The 16,246-nt window shown below is 52.5% G+C and overlaps 1 protein-coding gene across 1 annotated transcript; it reads left to right on the top strand.

Moving 5' to 3' along the window:
• Nucleotides 1-475: 475 nt before the first annotated feature.
• LOC144945106 (actin-like protein 6A) lies at nucleotides 476-15,965 on the top strand. Its single transcript, XM_078873367.1, has 14 exons — nucleotides 476-801; nucleotides 1,520-1,596; nucleotides 3,567-3,762; nucleotides 4,884-4,984; nucleotides 5,854-5,951; nucleotides 7,290-7,384; nucleotides 8,185-8,291; nucleotides 8,807-8,896; nucleotides 9,931-9,992; nucleotides 10,186-10,300; nucleotides 11,048-11,128; nucleotides 11,903-11,998; nucleotides 12,694-12,780; nucleotides 13,600-15,965. Exons 1-14 carry the CDS (start codon nucleotides 777-779, stop codon nucleotides 13,678-13,680), a joined length of 1,311 nt encoding a protein of 436 aa, XP_078729493.1. The 5' UTR covers nucleotides 476-776; the 3' UTR covers nucleotides 13,681-15,965.
• Nucleotides 15,966-16,246: the final 281 nt, after the last annotated feature.

Raw genomic sequence — 16,246 nt, 5'->3', positions numbered from 1 at the left:
CTTCAAATCGCTTTAAACTATTGTCATTGTAGTGCGTATTTAATGTGACGCTGCACTCTGATGTTGTAGGAGAAAACATTTATTAAAAAGTCTATTTAATTAAGTAGAACGTGTTGTCTATATTTATTGAAAGTTGCGCATTTTGATGTGACGTCACGTTTCTCAAACCCCCCCCCTCGTCACACATCGTCACAAATGTCTGACCCCCCCCCCCCCCCAGGTGCGTGACGTCATTTATGGACGGCCCCTTACTCACGGAGTAAACCCATCCACAGCTTCGCCGGATACCCAGAGACAAATGGGGTTGGTGCAATTGACCTGGCCACAGGAGGCGTGGAGAATCGATTACCCGGAATCGAGATTTTATTAAAAAAATTAACGGATCGATGCCCGCTACCATTCGCCCGCGAGCACTTCGGGAATCTGCAGAATCGATTGCGTGACACGCGAATCGATTCCCGTTTCCATTGTGCCCCCGTTCCACGCGCCGGTTTGCAGCGTCTCCGGGTCCGCGTTCATTACCGAATATTAAAAAATCTAAATATTTAAAAACGGTGCCTTTTCCGCCGAGGCTAACAACTGTACTTTGTTTTTTACACAAAAAAACATTTCGTTATTATTTTTGGTTTTGATGTTGATCGTTTTAAGTTGAAGAGACTTGAAGGCGAGCGCTAGGCCCGAAGTAGGCGCGCGGGGGTAACCCCTTCTCGGATAGAATCCCTGCCCGGCCGCGAGGTGCCTAGGTCGGCAGAGCTGCGCGAACCGAGTCGGTGATCATGAGCGGCGGAGTATACGGCGGAGGTGAGTATTCTAGACGGGGGTTTTCCCTCCCATTAACACCGACTCGCAGTATTAAAGGTACATTCATTTATGTGTATAAGCTTTAGGCATTCAAACGGAATATCCTTAAATGTTGCCTTGAGCTCGGCTCTGAGTCTGGGCATTAATACCTAACTGTAAACATTCTAAGGGTGCCTTAAGACGACTCTTTTGAGCCACAGGCATCCGCACTGAGCCGTAAGGATGTAATAATGCCTTCGTCTGGCTCTGAGTATCATACTTTAATACAGTACTTTATACAGCCTAGAGTGCGTGCCCAAGTCTGGCTTTGGTTAGCCACAGGCATTAACACTGAACTCTAAATATCGTTAGGGTGCCTTAGTTTAGGTATTTGAGGCTCGGGGCATACATGCTGCATCGCAAGTATCCTACAGTTTGCTTAGTACGGCTCCCTTGCTCCGAGAATGAATGAACGAGTGAACGAACGTAGGTATAAAATAGATCACGACGTTTCGGGCGCAACACAAGCGCCCGTAACCAGGTGGGAAAGCGTGGTCTGCTGCTGAGGCTTTCCTACATGATGAAGGACCCTTGTGTTGCGCCCGAAACGTCGTGATTTATTTTATTTTCTACCTACGTGACTTTACCGAAAGAACCAAAGATTCCTGCAGTCACGAAAGCTTCAAATCAAGATTGAATTAACTCTTGTCGTTTTTTCTGTTTTGCGTCGTGAACACAGATGAGGTGGGGGCGCTGGTGTTCGACCTGGGATCGTACTCGGTGCGCACAGGGTTTGCGGGCGAGGACTGCCCGAAGGTAGGCGCGCGTGGGGGCCCCGTGCGACGAACACCGCTCGCGCAGAGCGGCGGGCAAGGCGAGGGAGGAAGGAACGTGGCGCTTATTCGTGGATTCTGGATTGATTTCCAACGGGCGTTTGTGCTCGGAAGTAACGATGACCTGGATCATGAACATGGACATTAACGAAGCTACAGTGGCTAGAAGATGTTAACTACCTTGCCTGGTATACAGGCGGGCATGGGTTCGATCCCGATTGACGCCTGATGCTGTATATTTCGAGTTTGTGTGTCTCTCTCATCATCATTACGGTGACTAGGAGATGTTAACTACCTCGCCTGGTATACAGGCGGGCATGGGTTCGATCCCGATTGATGCCTGCTGCTGTTTATTTGGAGTTTGCGTGTCTCTCTCTCTCATCATCACGGTGGCTAGGAGATGTTAACTACCTCGCCTGGTGTACAGGAGGTCGTGGGTTTCATCCCGACCCTGACACCTGCTGCTGTATATTTGGAGTTTGCGTGTCTCTCTCTCCCCATGGTCGCATGGATTTTTCTCCAGGTCCTGCGGTTTACCTTCCACATTTAGAATCAACAGCACGCGTTTAGAATATTTGGCTGCTATAAATTTCCACACAATAGGCCAATTCTTTGAGCTATCATTTGTGGCCAGGTCGCTTCTGAAAAAGAGCTATACAGCTTCGTGGGCCTGAGCTGGTAAAATAAAAATTGTAAAAGAAAAATAATGCAAAGTGTTATGCAAAGAATGGAAAGTATGCCTCCACCAACCATCTTCATCATCCCTCAGCAGTCCCACAATGCAGCAATCCATCTGATACCAGCACACGTGCTGATTTAATCGGCCAGTCTCTATAGTGGATGTATCTTTTATGTGCGATCCGTTGTTATTCTCACCCATTGGCCGTCATCCCTACTAGCGACATGTCCTGCCCACACCCATGTATTTTGGGACGGGAATTGCACGCAACTCACACTAATGTTGAAAGTAATGTCCCTTCGTCATGTGCGCACACATGATATACAGTTCGTTCTCCTATAACACTGTAGTTGCGTTCCCGAAGAACACCGCGTTATGGAAGAATCGCGTTATAAATAACTAGCTTTACTACCCGGCTTCGCCCGAGACTTGGATTTTTGTCTTGGATTAATACACAGCCTACGCGGAGGGTTGGGGTGGGGGGGATGCGTTACGTCAGCAGGCACACTACGTAATGCTTCCGCATGCGGGTGACATCACAGATCTGACGTCACCGCTCATTTGCCGTGCAAAATATATCCATTATTGCGCCCCCCACCCCCCCAAAATACAAAAGTCTATTTTTATGCTTTTTGCATTGTGTACAGTCGGGGAAGCTACCCATTTCCACAGACACACATTCACAAATTTCCCTTTTATATATATAGGGTAAGGCACAGTCCGCGATAACACGTGATATGCGTACACAGGCTGAACAAACACAGAGGCGCGTGGGTAGCATCTAGAAGCATCCAGCAGCATCCCGCCTTGTGCAACGCTACGCTGAGGCAGCCGTGCAGCCGCTTATTCCTACTCGTGCCACGTAGTTCTGTTCATTCTAGATTTGAAGTTTTCGTGACTGCCAGGATTCATAATCTGTCTCAGTAAATCTGTCTCAGTAAATTTAGCTGTGACAGTCCCACCTGATGACGGAGACTTGTGTTGCCTCCGAAACGTCGTGATTTATTATTTTATTTCTATTATTCTATTATTTATTATTATTTATTTTTTACCTACGTGACTTTACCGAAAAACCTAAGAGTATGTAGTTCTGTTCAATCAATCGCATTCGCATCCGCGTTTAAAAATAAGTGTTCCCTAATCCAATTCACGTTATGAAAACATGCGTTGTAGCAGAACAGATTATATATGTATATATTTATTTTAAGGCCACGGTGCGTTTGACGAATGTGTTGAGTTTTTGACTCTGAACACCGCTGCCGTGCGCGGGGCAGGCCGACTTCCCGACCGCCCTCGGGATGATGCTGGAGCGGGAGGACGGCACGACGCCCATGGACGTGGACGGGCTGGAGCGCGTTGGCATGGAGAGCGGCCACGTTGGCGCCCGCAGGTCCTACCACATCGGGGTGAACGCGCTGCACGTGGCGCGCGAGGGCATGGAGGTCACGTCACCGCTCAAGAACGGAATGAGTGAGTGGGCTGTGCGAGCGCTTGAATACGGAGACAAAAGATCCCCCCCACCTTTATAGCCTCAACAGACTGTAGGGGCGAGTGCTGTTAGCGAGCAGCACCTATGAAGGCCGGCACGGAACACGAGTGGGTGGGTGGCCAGCGCCACGCCCAGCCGCCTTTATCTCACCAGTGGCGATGTTTACACACCTCGCTTTGTCATCATTTGAGGCCGAGTCGACCTAGGGGAGGCCCAGAACTGGTCCAGATAATCATCACTGGTGTTGGCCATGAGCGGGTATTGAACGTGGGTCGCTGGGTTCGTAGCACAGCGTGCCAACCGCTACACTACCGCTCCCCACGTGAACGCTAGCACATGAACACACACATGCAGTGTCGCTCACAGACTCCTTTGAGTGTCACCGCCATCAAGATGAAGTTGTCATCATGGCCAAAGCTGTTGATGCCGCCACTCCTCGCCAGCGTTTTCTCCCTCTTTATCGTGTGATTGTTGATGGCCGGAACAATTCACCAGGTTGAAGCCACGCCTTCCCAGTGTTTGCGAATTACATTGACCTGCTTGAGGCTCATCTGCCTTAAGTGATCAACAGATTACCCAGGGTCCCACTGCCCTGGAGTGGGTGCCATTTCCCGCACCTCCGATTAGCACGGTTGGCTACGTACAGGTGCGAAAGAAGTTAAACATACATACATACATAGCATTTTGCAGGTCAAAACTCTCTCCACTTGCTGCTCAATTCTGTTGACATCACCTACATTCTGGATTTCTTATGACCTCGCTAAATAAAAAAAAACACGAACGCTCATCTGCTACACATTCACGAGCGCAGTTTTTTTGTCGACGCTTGCTAAACAAGGCCCATATACAGTACGTATACTGATGCATGTGTTATCCTTTTGTTCATCCACTGCTGGATGAGGGCCTCCCTCTGTAACCTCACAGTGGATCCCGGTCACGTAAAACAAATCCCCATGCGAGCGCTGTCGAGTTTTCAGAACCTGCTTAACTGTGGAGATGGGGCACATTTTTGCTGATTTGATCAGATACTTAACCCTGCCTTGTGCTCGTCTGTGCGTGTGGGTGACGCCATGTGCTCGCGTGTATGTGTGCGGGTCCACAGTCGAAGACTGGGATTGCTTCCAAGCCATTCTGGATCACACGTACAAACGAAACATCAAGTCGGAACCTGACCTACACCCAGTGCTCATGTCCGAAGCTCCGGTAAATAACCTTTTTTCACACCTCTTGCAACCCTCGGCCACTGTGGTGGACCCCACCTACATTCCACCATGATGGATCCCACCTACATCCCCTCGGGATTTCTGTTCCTCGTACACGGTAGACAACCTTTGTCAATCCACCGATGTCGTGTGCCTAGCACGATGGCTGCAATCGTGAGGCAGCATTCCCACAGTTGACATTTCTCAGTGGTCGTTTGCCGCGTGTGTGTGTGCACTTTGTGTGCGTGTGTGCGCGTGCATTCACGTTTAATGTTAAGTAGCAGCGTCGTTCACGCAAATTGCATCTCTCACAATCGCTGAGGAACGACGGACAGCCAGGTGGTGGAAGACAGCCAGGCGGTGAACTGGTGCTAGCGATTGTCCAAGCTCTGCAGTTTTCTATTTATTGAGCTGTTTTTAGCCATACATATGGGAGGAAACCACATGTATGGTTAGCACTCTCTCTCATACAGAAGAGGGATAGATGATACTGATCCACACTTTTCTGTATCGCCTTCTCCTGGCAAGCCAGGGTATGGCTCCTTCTCGGTGCCCACGAGGAAAGCAAGTTGTGCAACATTCGTGTGAGCCACCAACCCTCGCTTCCTCCTCAGTGCTGGATTACAGGCCGCGTGCATAGCCACCACCAGGCCTGCCCATAGTGGGGTGCGGGGCCCCCCCGACGCCTTCAGACTAAAGTATTACGTCTGACACTACCGTAACGTTGAAGCGCCGGGCCCCCCAAAGCGCGGGGCCTGGGGCAGTCGCCCCGATTCGCCGTACCCTAAGAACGGCTTTGGCCACCGCCGCCTGCATTCATGTGCATGTGTGTGCATCTGTACTTACATGTGTGTGTGTCGTGTGGCTCAGTGGAACGCGCGGGGAAAGCGGGAGAGGCTGACGGAGCTCATGTTTGAGCACTACAACATCCCCGCCTTCTTCCTGTGCAAGTCGGCGGTGCTCACCGCGTATCCTCGCACATGCCAACGCCCGATAGCGCTCACAGATTGCAGTATGCGCAGATCTGTGCACACACACAAAATATTGCCCATACAGCCATAAAGCTTGCAGGGGGAAAGTGCTGTTAGCATCTATTTGAGGGCTTTTCCGAATTGCGCTGTAGAAAATCTTCAGGCCAGCATTAGCGCATGAGGACGTGGTGTTGTGGCCAGCTTCACACCTGACCACGTTTTCCCTCCCCGTTGTTGGTGTTTACTGCACCGGGAACAGGATTATCCAGCATGATGGTGGAGGGGGGGGTGGGGGGATCTGACCCAAACAGAAACGTGGATCATGTGTAGTAAGTATTCAGGAGGCTTTGACGACGGGGTCGGAGGCACACTTATTTATTAACACCAACTTGTGTACAGTAACGGGTACACACAGCACTTAGAGGGGTATCGTCCCCTTCACTCGTCTAACAGGGAGACGCAACATCTAACCCCACTAACCTACGCCCGAGTCCTCCACTACGGAGCTAGGGGAGGCTACCTATCCCAGCCCTGGTCAAGCTGGGATCCCGGCACCCTGAGTCTCCAGACCGGCTCTTATAAGAACTTCAGTCTGGGCTCTCGGGGCCACGCCACCGGCTTGCCCTGGTCGGCCCTGACAAGGACAGCGAGCCAGGGGAGCTCCGGGGCCTATTCTAGCTGGTCTTCGCTCTTCGCTGGTTTAAGCTGATACTCGACCTCGAGCCCTCCGGCTCACCACCTTTTATAGTACTCGACCCCCGGGAGGGGCCCGTGGGGGATGCAGGTGCGGACGTCGGTGTGAGCATCTCCTCTGTGTACGGCCCTAACCACGCCCCTTGTGTTTGTTAGCCATCCGTGCCCATACACAATTACACCTCTACACATGCAAAACGCACGTGAACCAGGCTGTAGAAACATGAAAATGTTAGCTCTGTAGGATGGGAGTGACGATTCAGAACGTGTTATTTTTAAAGGACTCGGTTTACTTGCAGACTCGATCGCGGTCACATGGGTCAAACTGAGCAGCTGCTGTACTGTGATTTGGGACTGTGATGCAGGACGGCGATTGCGCGTTCGTCACTTGTTTGCAGAGGTTCACGGTTCTCCTCCGGCTGGCTGCCCTGGTTATTAACCGTAACAGTTTGTCGACTAACCAGCTGGTTTGTCAGTCTCTGAGTAAGTCAGGTTGTCAGACGGTACCGTTGCTTGATCGTCGGGTCGGTCAGTTTGTTGAGTTGGTGGGGTTTGTCAGACACTCCCGTGACTTGACCGGTGGGTCGGGTCAGCTGATCACTGGACAAGGCTCCAACCTCCTTGACTCGCTCGTGGCCACAGCTTCGCCAACGGGCGCTCCACGGCGCTGGTGCTCGACAGCGGAGCGACGCACACCACGGCGATCCCCGTGCACGATGGCTACGTGCTGCAGCAGGGTCCGTGTCTACGCACGCACAAAGACAAAGCTCCCCCATGTAGCCTTCGACAGACCGTGCGAGCGCCGTTAGCATGCGCCTACGTAGGCCGGCACTGCACTTGGCGGGTGGGCAGCAACCACGCCCTGCCGCCTTTGTCTCCCTCGTGTTGATGTTTACGTGCCGCACCAGGTACTTCATTTAAGGCTGTGTTGACGTAGAGGGAGGTCCCTGGACCAGTTAAAATATTCGCCACCCACACAGTCACGCACTCGTACAAAAGACATACAAAGAACCCCCATATAGCCTAAACATACTGTTAGGGCAAGTGCAGTTAGTGAGCACCTACACTCGTACAACAAAAACACCCGCCATTCACCACGAAGTGGTGGTGACGTCACCACTGGATCTGTGCCAGGCCAGGTGCACTTTCAGGCCACGTGAAGTGTTGAAGGCTCGCCGACAGGAGGTCATGGGACAGACCCATGTGCCATGGGTTGACTGACTGAGATGACTCGCAGATGTAGCAGCTGTGCCCCCTACTGTGACAACTTGCTGTATTTTAGCCACCTGGCGCTCTGCTCATTGTTGTGGGCGTTGCTCCTCTGCCCTCCGTTGTTGTGGGAAGGCGACTGCCTCCAACTGCCCAGTAGCAGCGTCCTTCACGAGCCTCCTCATAAAAACTAATAATCACACGCACATACGTCATGGCGATCCCTGTACATGATAGATACATGTCGACACGCTGACCCTGCTGTGTTCACGGTGCCATATGTGTGTGTGGCGCTGCTCTGCGTGGTCTCTGTCCCTGCTGTGCCCAGGCATTGTGAAGTCGCCCCTAGCTGGTGACTTCATCACCATGCAGTGCCGCGAGATGTTCCAGGAGATGAACATAGAAATTGTCCCTCCCTACATGATCGCCTCCAAGGTCTGTCTATGGGTTCATTGTTATGTCTATGGGTTCAATGTTAAGTCTATGGGTTCATTGTTATGTCTATGGGTTCATTGTTATGTCTATGGGTTCATTGTTATGTCTATGGGTTCAATGTTAAGTCTATGGGTTCGACGTTAAGTCTATGGGTTCGACGTTCGTCTATGGGTTCAATGTTAAGTCTGTGGGTGCTACCTGTAGCTAAGTTAATCTATGCATTCTATGTTAGTCTATTGGTCTATATTAGTCTTGGTTGTCTATGTAAGTTTATGGGTATACATTTTAACGCGTGGGTCACTGCGCAACGCGCAGGTCTCTGCGTCCTAGCTCTACATGATTGTCATCTCGTTGCGCGGCTTTAAACGATCGCTAATTCATCGTTTTTAGCACTGAATTAAATGCTCCCGGGGGAAAAAAAATCACGCTTGTTGGAAAACGTCGCAGCATCCTTGCGTGCGCGCGTCCCTGATGTTTTTCCCTGCTTGGTGTTGTGTTGACCGCACGTGCGGCAGGACGCGGTGCGAGAGGGCTCCCAGCCCAGCTGGAAGAAGAAGGAGAAGCTGCCGCAAGTGACGCGCTCCTGGCACAACCACATGTGCAACGTGAGAGAGCGGCCGTGCAGTAACCTAATAAATCGTCGTCATCGTTGAAATTATCCAAACAGCGCGGCCGTTGTCGTGACACCGTTATCATCACCATTACCAACTTGAGCCATGATCGTTCCACGACTGAAAGAAACTACAAATTGTTCATGAACTATAAACTATTTTACCAGGTAACCCGCACTAAGCTGCATAGCTTTTTTTTTCAGAAGCGACCTGGCCACTAATGATAGCTCAACGAAGTGGCTTACTGTGTGGAAACTTATAGCAGCCAAATACTCTAAAGGCGTGATGTTGATTCTAAATGTGGAGGGAAAAACACTGGAGGACCCGGATACATTTTCACGCGACCACGGGGAGAGAAGCATGAAAACTCGAAATATACAGCAGCAGGCGTCAGGGTCGGGATCGAGCCCACGACCTGTATACCAGGCGAGGTCGTTAACATCTAGCCACCGTGGCGCCCAAAGCCCCCCCCCCCCCCCATCTCTCGTGGCCACGCGATGCAATCACCCACCCAGCGGCTGCACCACGAGCTCATTTCATCGCTACGTCTCCCATGGGCACGTTTGTCATTCTTATAACTGTCCGCAACGTTGTGTTCAGTGTACCATGCGTGTATGCTGTGTGCCGTGTGCGCGCGATGCGTGTTGCCTGTCCTTTGTGTGTCTCTGTGTGCGGTGTTCGGCTGGATAGAGAGGGGGCTGAGTGGGTTTGCGACATGGTCGAGAGAAGACGAGTGATACGTGGTATGGAGCGGCGTGTGCGACGAAGGACTGGGAATCACAAGTTCGATTCCCGCCCATGGCCACCAACACTAGTAATGATTATCTGAACTGGTCCCAAATGAGTACCCGGTGCGGTGTGTAAACATCGCCACTAGGGAGACAAAGGCGGCTGGGCGTGGTGCTGGCCACCCACCCCCTCGTGTGCCGTGCCGGCCTTCATAGGTGCTACTCGCTAACAGCACTTACCCCAAAAAGTCTGTTGAAGCTATACGGGGATCTTTGTCTTGTGCTATGTGCGTGTGGCAGGAGGTGATCCAGGACTTCCAGGCGTCTGTGCTTCAGGTCTCCGACTCCTCCTACGATGACCAGTTCGTACCACATGTGCACGTACATAACGTACAGCTCACCCCCCCCCCCTTCCTCTCTCTCTCACTCCTTTCCCCCTGTCCCAGTTCTGCTGTTCCCCTTTCTCTCCTCCTGTCTTTCCGCCTGTACGAAACCCCTCACCGGCGTGTATCTGTACGTGCGTACGCGTCTGTGTGTGCTGTGTGCTGTGTGCAGGGTGGCCGCTCAGATGCCCACGGTTCACTACGAGTTCCCGAACGGATACAACTGCGACTTTGGGCCAGAGAGGTTCAAGATTCCCGAGGGGCTGTTCGACCCCTCGCACGTGCGGGTAAGGGTTCGCTCCCCACTCGCTCACGCACGTGCCGCTCTCGGCACACGAGTGAGTCTCACCACTTGCGCTCACCACACTCGCCCACTCTCATGACGTATCACGCTGCACGCACTGCCCTCGCCACTCTCACCACACATGGCGCACTCACCACACCGCACGTGCTGTGCGCACCGCACGCACCACACGCATCACTCCGCATCACACTCGCTATTTCGTCATACTCACCACTCGCACCACACGTGGAACCACACTCGCCACTTGCACTACTCGTACCACCCACATCACACCGTACCACACTTGGCACAATCGCCACACTCACCACACTCGCCACATGTACTGCACTCACCACTCGCACCACACAAACCACACCGCACTCACCACACTGCATTCACCACTCGCACCACGCACACACTACCGCACTCACCACTCGCACCACGCACACACCACACCACACTCACCACATTGCATTGACCACGTGCACCACACACATCACACCGCACTCACCACACACGCACCACACACACCACACCAGGCTCTCCACTCACGCCACGCACACCGCACGACTCTCACTATTTCGCCTGCTTGCGCTTCTCCCGCTGATCCCACTGACCACTCCGCTCCCAACCCTCGGTGGTTGTGATCGTGGCGTTTGCACCTGGCGACGCGTGTTGCCGTGTGCGGGAGGAGGGGGTGGTGTCGGTGACGATGACGACGATGTTGGTGGTTCTGTCTTTGGTGCGGCAGGGCCTCACCGGCAACACGATGCTGGGCGTGAGCCACGTGGTGACCACCAGCGTGGGCATGTGCGACATCGACATCCGGCCCGTGAGTGCCTGCAGGCCGCTGCGGTCCTTTGTCGTACACGGCGCACCATGCAACGCATCGAAAGCCTTGTCTCTCGGCGTGTCGCACAACCACTTAGCCGCCTCTTTATCCAGCCAAACAGAAGCTGGATGTGCCAACTCGCTGTGTTTTAGCCGCCTGGTACTCTGCTCGTTGTTGTGAGCCGTCGCTCTTCCACCCTCCGTCATTGTTGGGAGGGCGACTGCCTCCAGCTGCCCAGTAGCATCCTTCACGTGCCTCCTCCATAGAGGCCATGCCTCCTCCATAGAGGCCGATCTTGACACTGCTGGTACCAGTCATCGGCAAGTTCACTCGGCTCCACATCTTCCCTTATCACATCAGTCCTTCCCTTCTCCAGCCAGTGCCGTGCCTATTTAGCCCCCTCTATTTGACCAAACGGAAGCTTCTTCCGCATGCGGTGGCTGGTCAAGTGCTCTACGTGACCTAACCAATACAGCCTCACCTGCCAGAGGAGCTCACAGATGGGGCTACTTGATCCAACACCTGAGGGAGGAGGTCAAATAATGCATAGGACTCTGCGTCCCTCTACGGATGTTTATCTGCAGTGGGGGTATCGGCCCCCACCCTTCCTTACCCCCTGGATGATCCACAATAGCTTGAGACTCAAGGCTACCCACACTCCCACATCCTTTCCATACCGCACTACGAACGTCACACCAGGCACATCACACCCTACGCATACCACAGACGCCACACTTCACACGGGCGTGGTGGCGGTATTTGCGGCGAGCGCAGGGTCTCTACGGCAGCGTGATGCTCGCTGGGGGCAACACTCTCCTGCCGAGCTTCACCGACCGCATCAACCGCGAGCTCTCACAGAAAACTCCGCCGGTGAGTCGACATACTCCAGTGACGCAGCCACCGTTAACCATCGGCAGCATCGCTTGCGTACAAGGAAGTGACCGCCACAGCAACTAGCAAGGGCCAGTAGCATCAGTAGTATCACGACCCCCCCAATGACCTGTGTGATGAATTGTGGGATTTTGATTATTTCTGGCTGCCCGTATGTACATTGCGTTTGTGGCTGTGTGTGAATGTGCATCTGCATGTGTGTGTCTGTAACTGTCTGTGTGTGTGGAGAGCTGTAGTGTAACAGTTAGCACGCTGCACTACTGAACTCGGCAACCCAAGTTTGATTCCCACTCACCAATGCCGATTATCCGAACAGGTCCTGGGCCTCACCTAGGTCGACTGAGCCTCAAATGAGTACCTGATGCAGTGTGTAAACAGCGTCACTGGGGAGACAAAGGTGGCCAGGCGTGGTGCTGGCCACCCACCCCCTCGTGTGCCGTGCCGGCCTTCATAGATGCACGGTAGCAGCGCTTGCCCCAATCGTCTGTCAATGCAATACGGGGATCTTTGTCTCTGTGTGTGTCTGTAACTGTACCTGGACTTCCTGCCAGTGAGCTTTCGACACCGAGCATGGCACAAGCGCCGTGGTGAAGTCACCGCCACTTAGTGGTGAATGCTGGTTGTTGTCTATATCTATGTGTGTCTCTGTGTATGTCTGTGGATTTGGACCACAGAGCATGAGGCTGAAGTTGATCTCTAACACCAGCTCCGCCGAGCGAAGATTCAGCTCCTGGATTGGCGGCTCCATCCTCGCATCGCTGGTGTGTAACGCTCGCTCGCTCATCATTCAATCACTCGCTCGCTCACAGGCTCACAATCACACACACTCGCAAACACATTCAGTCCTGCTCACAAACATTCGCACTCGCACGTTCGCTCTCACACTTCATCACCACGGTGGCTACGAGATGTTAACTACCTTGCCTGGTATACAGGAGGTCGTGAATTTGATCCCTACCCTGACTGACGCCTGCTGTATATTTGGAGTTTGCATGTCCTTTCCATGGTCACGTGGATTTTTGCTCGGTTCCTCTGGTTTTCCCTCCACATTTAGTCAGCATGCATTTAAAATATTTGGCTGATATACATTTCCACATAATAAGCCGCTTCGTTGAGATATCATTTGTGGCCAGGTCACTTCTGAAAAAGAGCTATATATCTCAGTGGGTCTTAAGTGGTAAAATAAAAACTGTTTAGTTTATAGTTTAGTTTACTGTATATGCTTGTTTGCTTGTTTTTTAGTGTATATATCTACATGTGCGTCTGTACGTGTATATGTGCGCATGCGCATGGGAGCGGTAGTGTAGTGCTCTGAACCCGGCTGCCAGAGTTCGATTCTCGCTCACGGCCAACACCAGTGACAATTATCTGAACCGGTTCTGGGCCTTCCCTAGGTCGACTCAGCCTCAAATGAGTACCTGGTGCGGTGTTTAAACATCGCCACTCGGGAGACAACATGGTGCTGGCAACCCACCCCCTTAGCGTGCCGTGCCGGCCTTCATAGGTGCTACGCGCTAACAGCACTTGCCCCAACAGTTTTAAGACTATACTTGGGGGGATCTTTGTTTTTGCATGTGCAGGGCACGTTCCAGCAGATGTGGATCTCCAAGCAGGAGTACGAGGAGGGCGGGAAGCAATGCGTCGACAGGAAGTGCCCCTGATGTGCATTTTCGACCCACGGGGGAACCCACCGACCTCCACTCAGCGACTCCTCCCACCCTCGGCGACCCCTCCCACGCGTGGCGGCTCCACCTGCTCCACCCAGTTGCTCCACCCTCTCCACCCTCTCCACCCTGTGACCGCACACTTTAATGGTGGCTCCACCCACCCCCACCATGTACTCTGTACAGTGACTCCTCTACTTACGAACACTCGACTTACGAACTGTCAGAGATACGAACAAAGCTGTCCGTATGTCCATTTGCCTGTTCGGACCGAGATTCGTAAGTTCAATCGCCGCACAATAGATGGCGGTGGTGGCATCTACGTTTGCAGAATATGAAGAACCAGTGGCATCTACAGGAGATTATATAACTTTTAAAGCCATTTCCTGTGTTTAGTGTACGTGCCGTACAACATTTTTGGAATCGACAGGCGTAAAGTTGTACTTACGAACAAATCCTCTTCCGAACAAACCTCTGGAACCTGACTCATTCATAAGTCGAGGAGTCCCTGTATGTGTGTTTAACTTCTTTCCCACCGTACGTAGCCCCACCATGCTAATTGAAGGTGCGAATCCACCCCCTCTCAGCGACTCCACTCTCTCTTAAGAAGTGGAGCCTTGTCCTAAACTTGACTCGGATGTCGCAGCGTGAGCGCTTTTACCCTGTAAGTTTTACTCCGTTTCGTTTTCATCCCTCGACATTTGACTCTTCACCCAAACTGGGCAGGTCGCGGCAAAAGGCTCCGTGGCCTTCACGGCCACGTGCCTCTTCTACATAGACGTTCAAATCGGTTAGAATCGAAACCTTTATTTGGATCGTAGGAATCCGATGAGCTTATGAAGTTATTTTTTTCACAGATGTCCCGTAGCTAAAATGGGGGTTTATCGCGGTGGCTAAGGTCAGCGCGGAGCCGGCCGTAACTGCGGGGATCACGGCCATTGAAGCTCTGCGGGCAATGTGGCCACCTTGGCAGCGTTTCTGTTTCTTCAGCTTTTGTATTATTATTTGTTTGCCGTCAATCTCACGGAGCGCGGCGTTGAAACGTCGGTCCAAGTTTCTCAAATCCCCCCCCACCCCCACTCCTACGCCTTCGTCCACCCAGCACTGTGCCACTTTTATCCAAGATGCCTGGCCAGCGTGTGAAAGAGTAGGCCAAATACCCTCTAGAGGTGGGGAAGGGGGCTCTTCAGAGCTCCCTCTGGTGGAGGCCGTGACGTGAGTGAGCGAGCAATTGCAGGGCCGCACCTTTACCTTCACCACCCCCCGCCCCGTCCCGCTCATCAATTGTAACCGTCGGGTGTTTCGTTTTGACTCTAGGTCGACGCTCAGCCCTCCTTCCCTTTAGCGTAGCTCTCCCCAAGTGCCTAGATCCGCGTGCCGCTGCGCGCAACCCAAAGGGCTTCGACGTTTTTTGTTGTTGTTTACGCAGCTGTGGGCGGTGTCCCCTGTAACGGGCGCGTGCGTCTCCTCTCCTCTCGCCCTGCTTTAATCCGCTTGGGAAAAAAACTTTCGTGAAGAATCCTGGGAAGTGGAACGGTGACGTAGCTTGGCCGACTTGGACCCTGGTGCAAGACGTCAACTGGGGCCCCTCCTGTCCAACTTTTGAACCCCCATATTTGTAGGCAAATGCCTCGGCCCCTCCAGCCTGTGAGCCCTGGCGCAGTTGCACCGCCTGCACACTCAATAGCCACAACGCTTGCTCGGTCCTTTCCTTCTCTCTGTCTCTGTGCCTTCCTCTGTCTCTGGTAAGTCTTCATGTCTCGCTATGGAATTGGCGTATCGTCGTTGGCATCAGCCCTGGGGGCAATGAGTATAATGCCCCCCCCCGGCCTGTCCCAGTTTCATAGCTCAGCACCTGGGCCCCTCCACCCGCACAATTGATAGCTTCACCACTCGTGTAGAATCTGCCGTGTGGCTACACGGCAGCTCCCCACACACGGGCACACCCATGCAGTTACAGACACCCATACGGATAATGACACCCATAGATACACAGCCATAAACACAACCGTGGTTTCTCCACTGGTATAGCATTGTGCTAAGGAGTAGTCAGTTCAGGATGCTGTGATTGGTAGGAGGGTTGCAGGTAAATTGGACGTCCGCCTCCTGATTTCAAAGTGAGGGGGCAGGGCTGGTGTAATGTTAACCGGACCGAAGTTGCACGTGAAACATCCTGGCCGTCTTTATTTTGTTGTTGGTTTTTGTAAGAATATAGTTCTAAGGTGAAAAATAAATACCACCCGGTTTGCAAAGTTTTGTAATGTTCGAAATAAAACCCATCCTTAGAAATTGTGTGTTTTCAAAACTACATGGAAAGTTGCCTTGCCTGGGTGTTTGTCCTCAAAACCATTTTCGAAGACCAAATCGTGGCTAAAATAACTTTTATTGGCGAGAAAAATGTGCAAAACCGAGCGAGCCGTGACTTGAAGACCATACACGAGGAAGGCAACGAGAAGGGTGCAGAGCTCGTGATGAGCACGTGATTATCAGGTCTGCAATATACACAGCGAGGTCGAGTTTGAGAGCGCACGTTAGGTCGTGGCCGGTGGGGGCCCCGCATCAA

This window comes from Lampetra fluviatilis, chromosome 36 (assembly GCF_964198595.1).
Source record: "Lampetra fluviatilis chromosome 36, kcLamFluv1.1, whole genome shotgun sequence".
Lineage (NCBI taxonomy): Eukaryota > Metazoa > Chordata > Hyperoartia > Petromyzontiformes > Petromyzontidae > Lampetra > Lampetra fluviatilis.
Note: the sequence above shows the minus strand (reverse complement) of the source record. Positions and strands in the feature narration are given on the sequence as shown.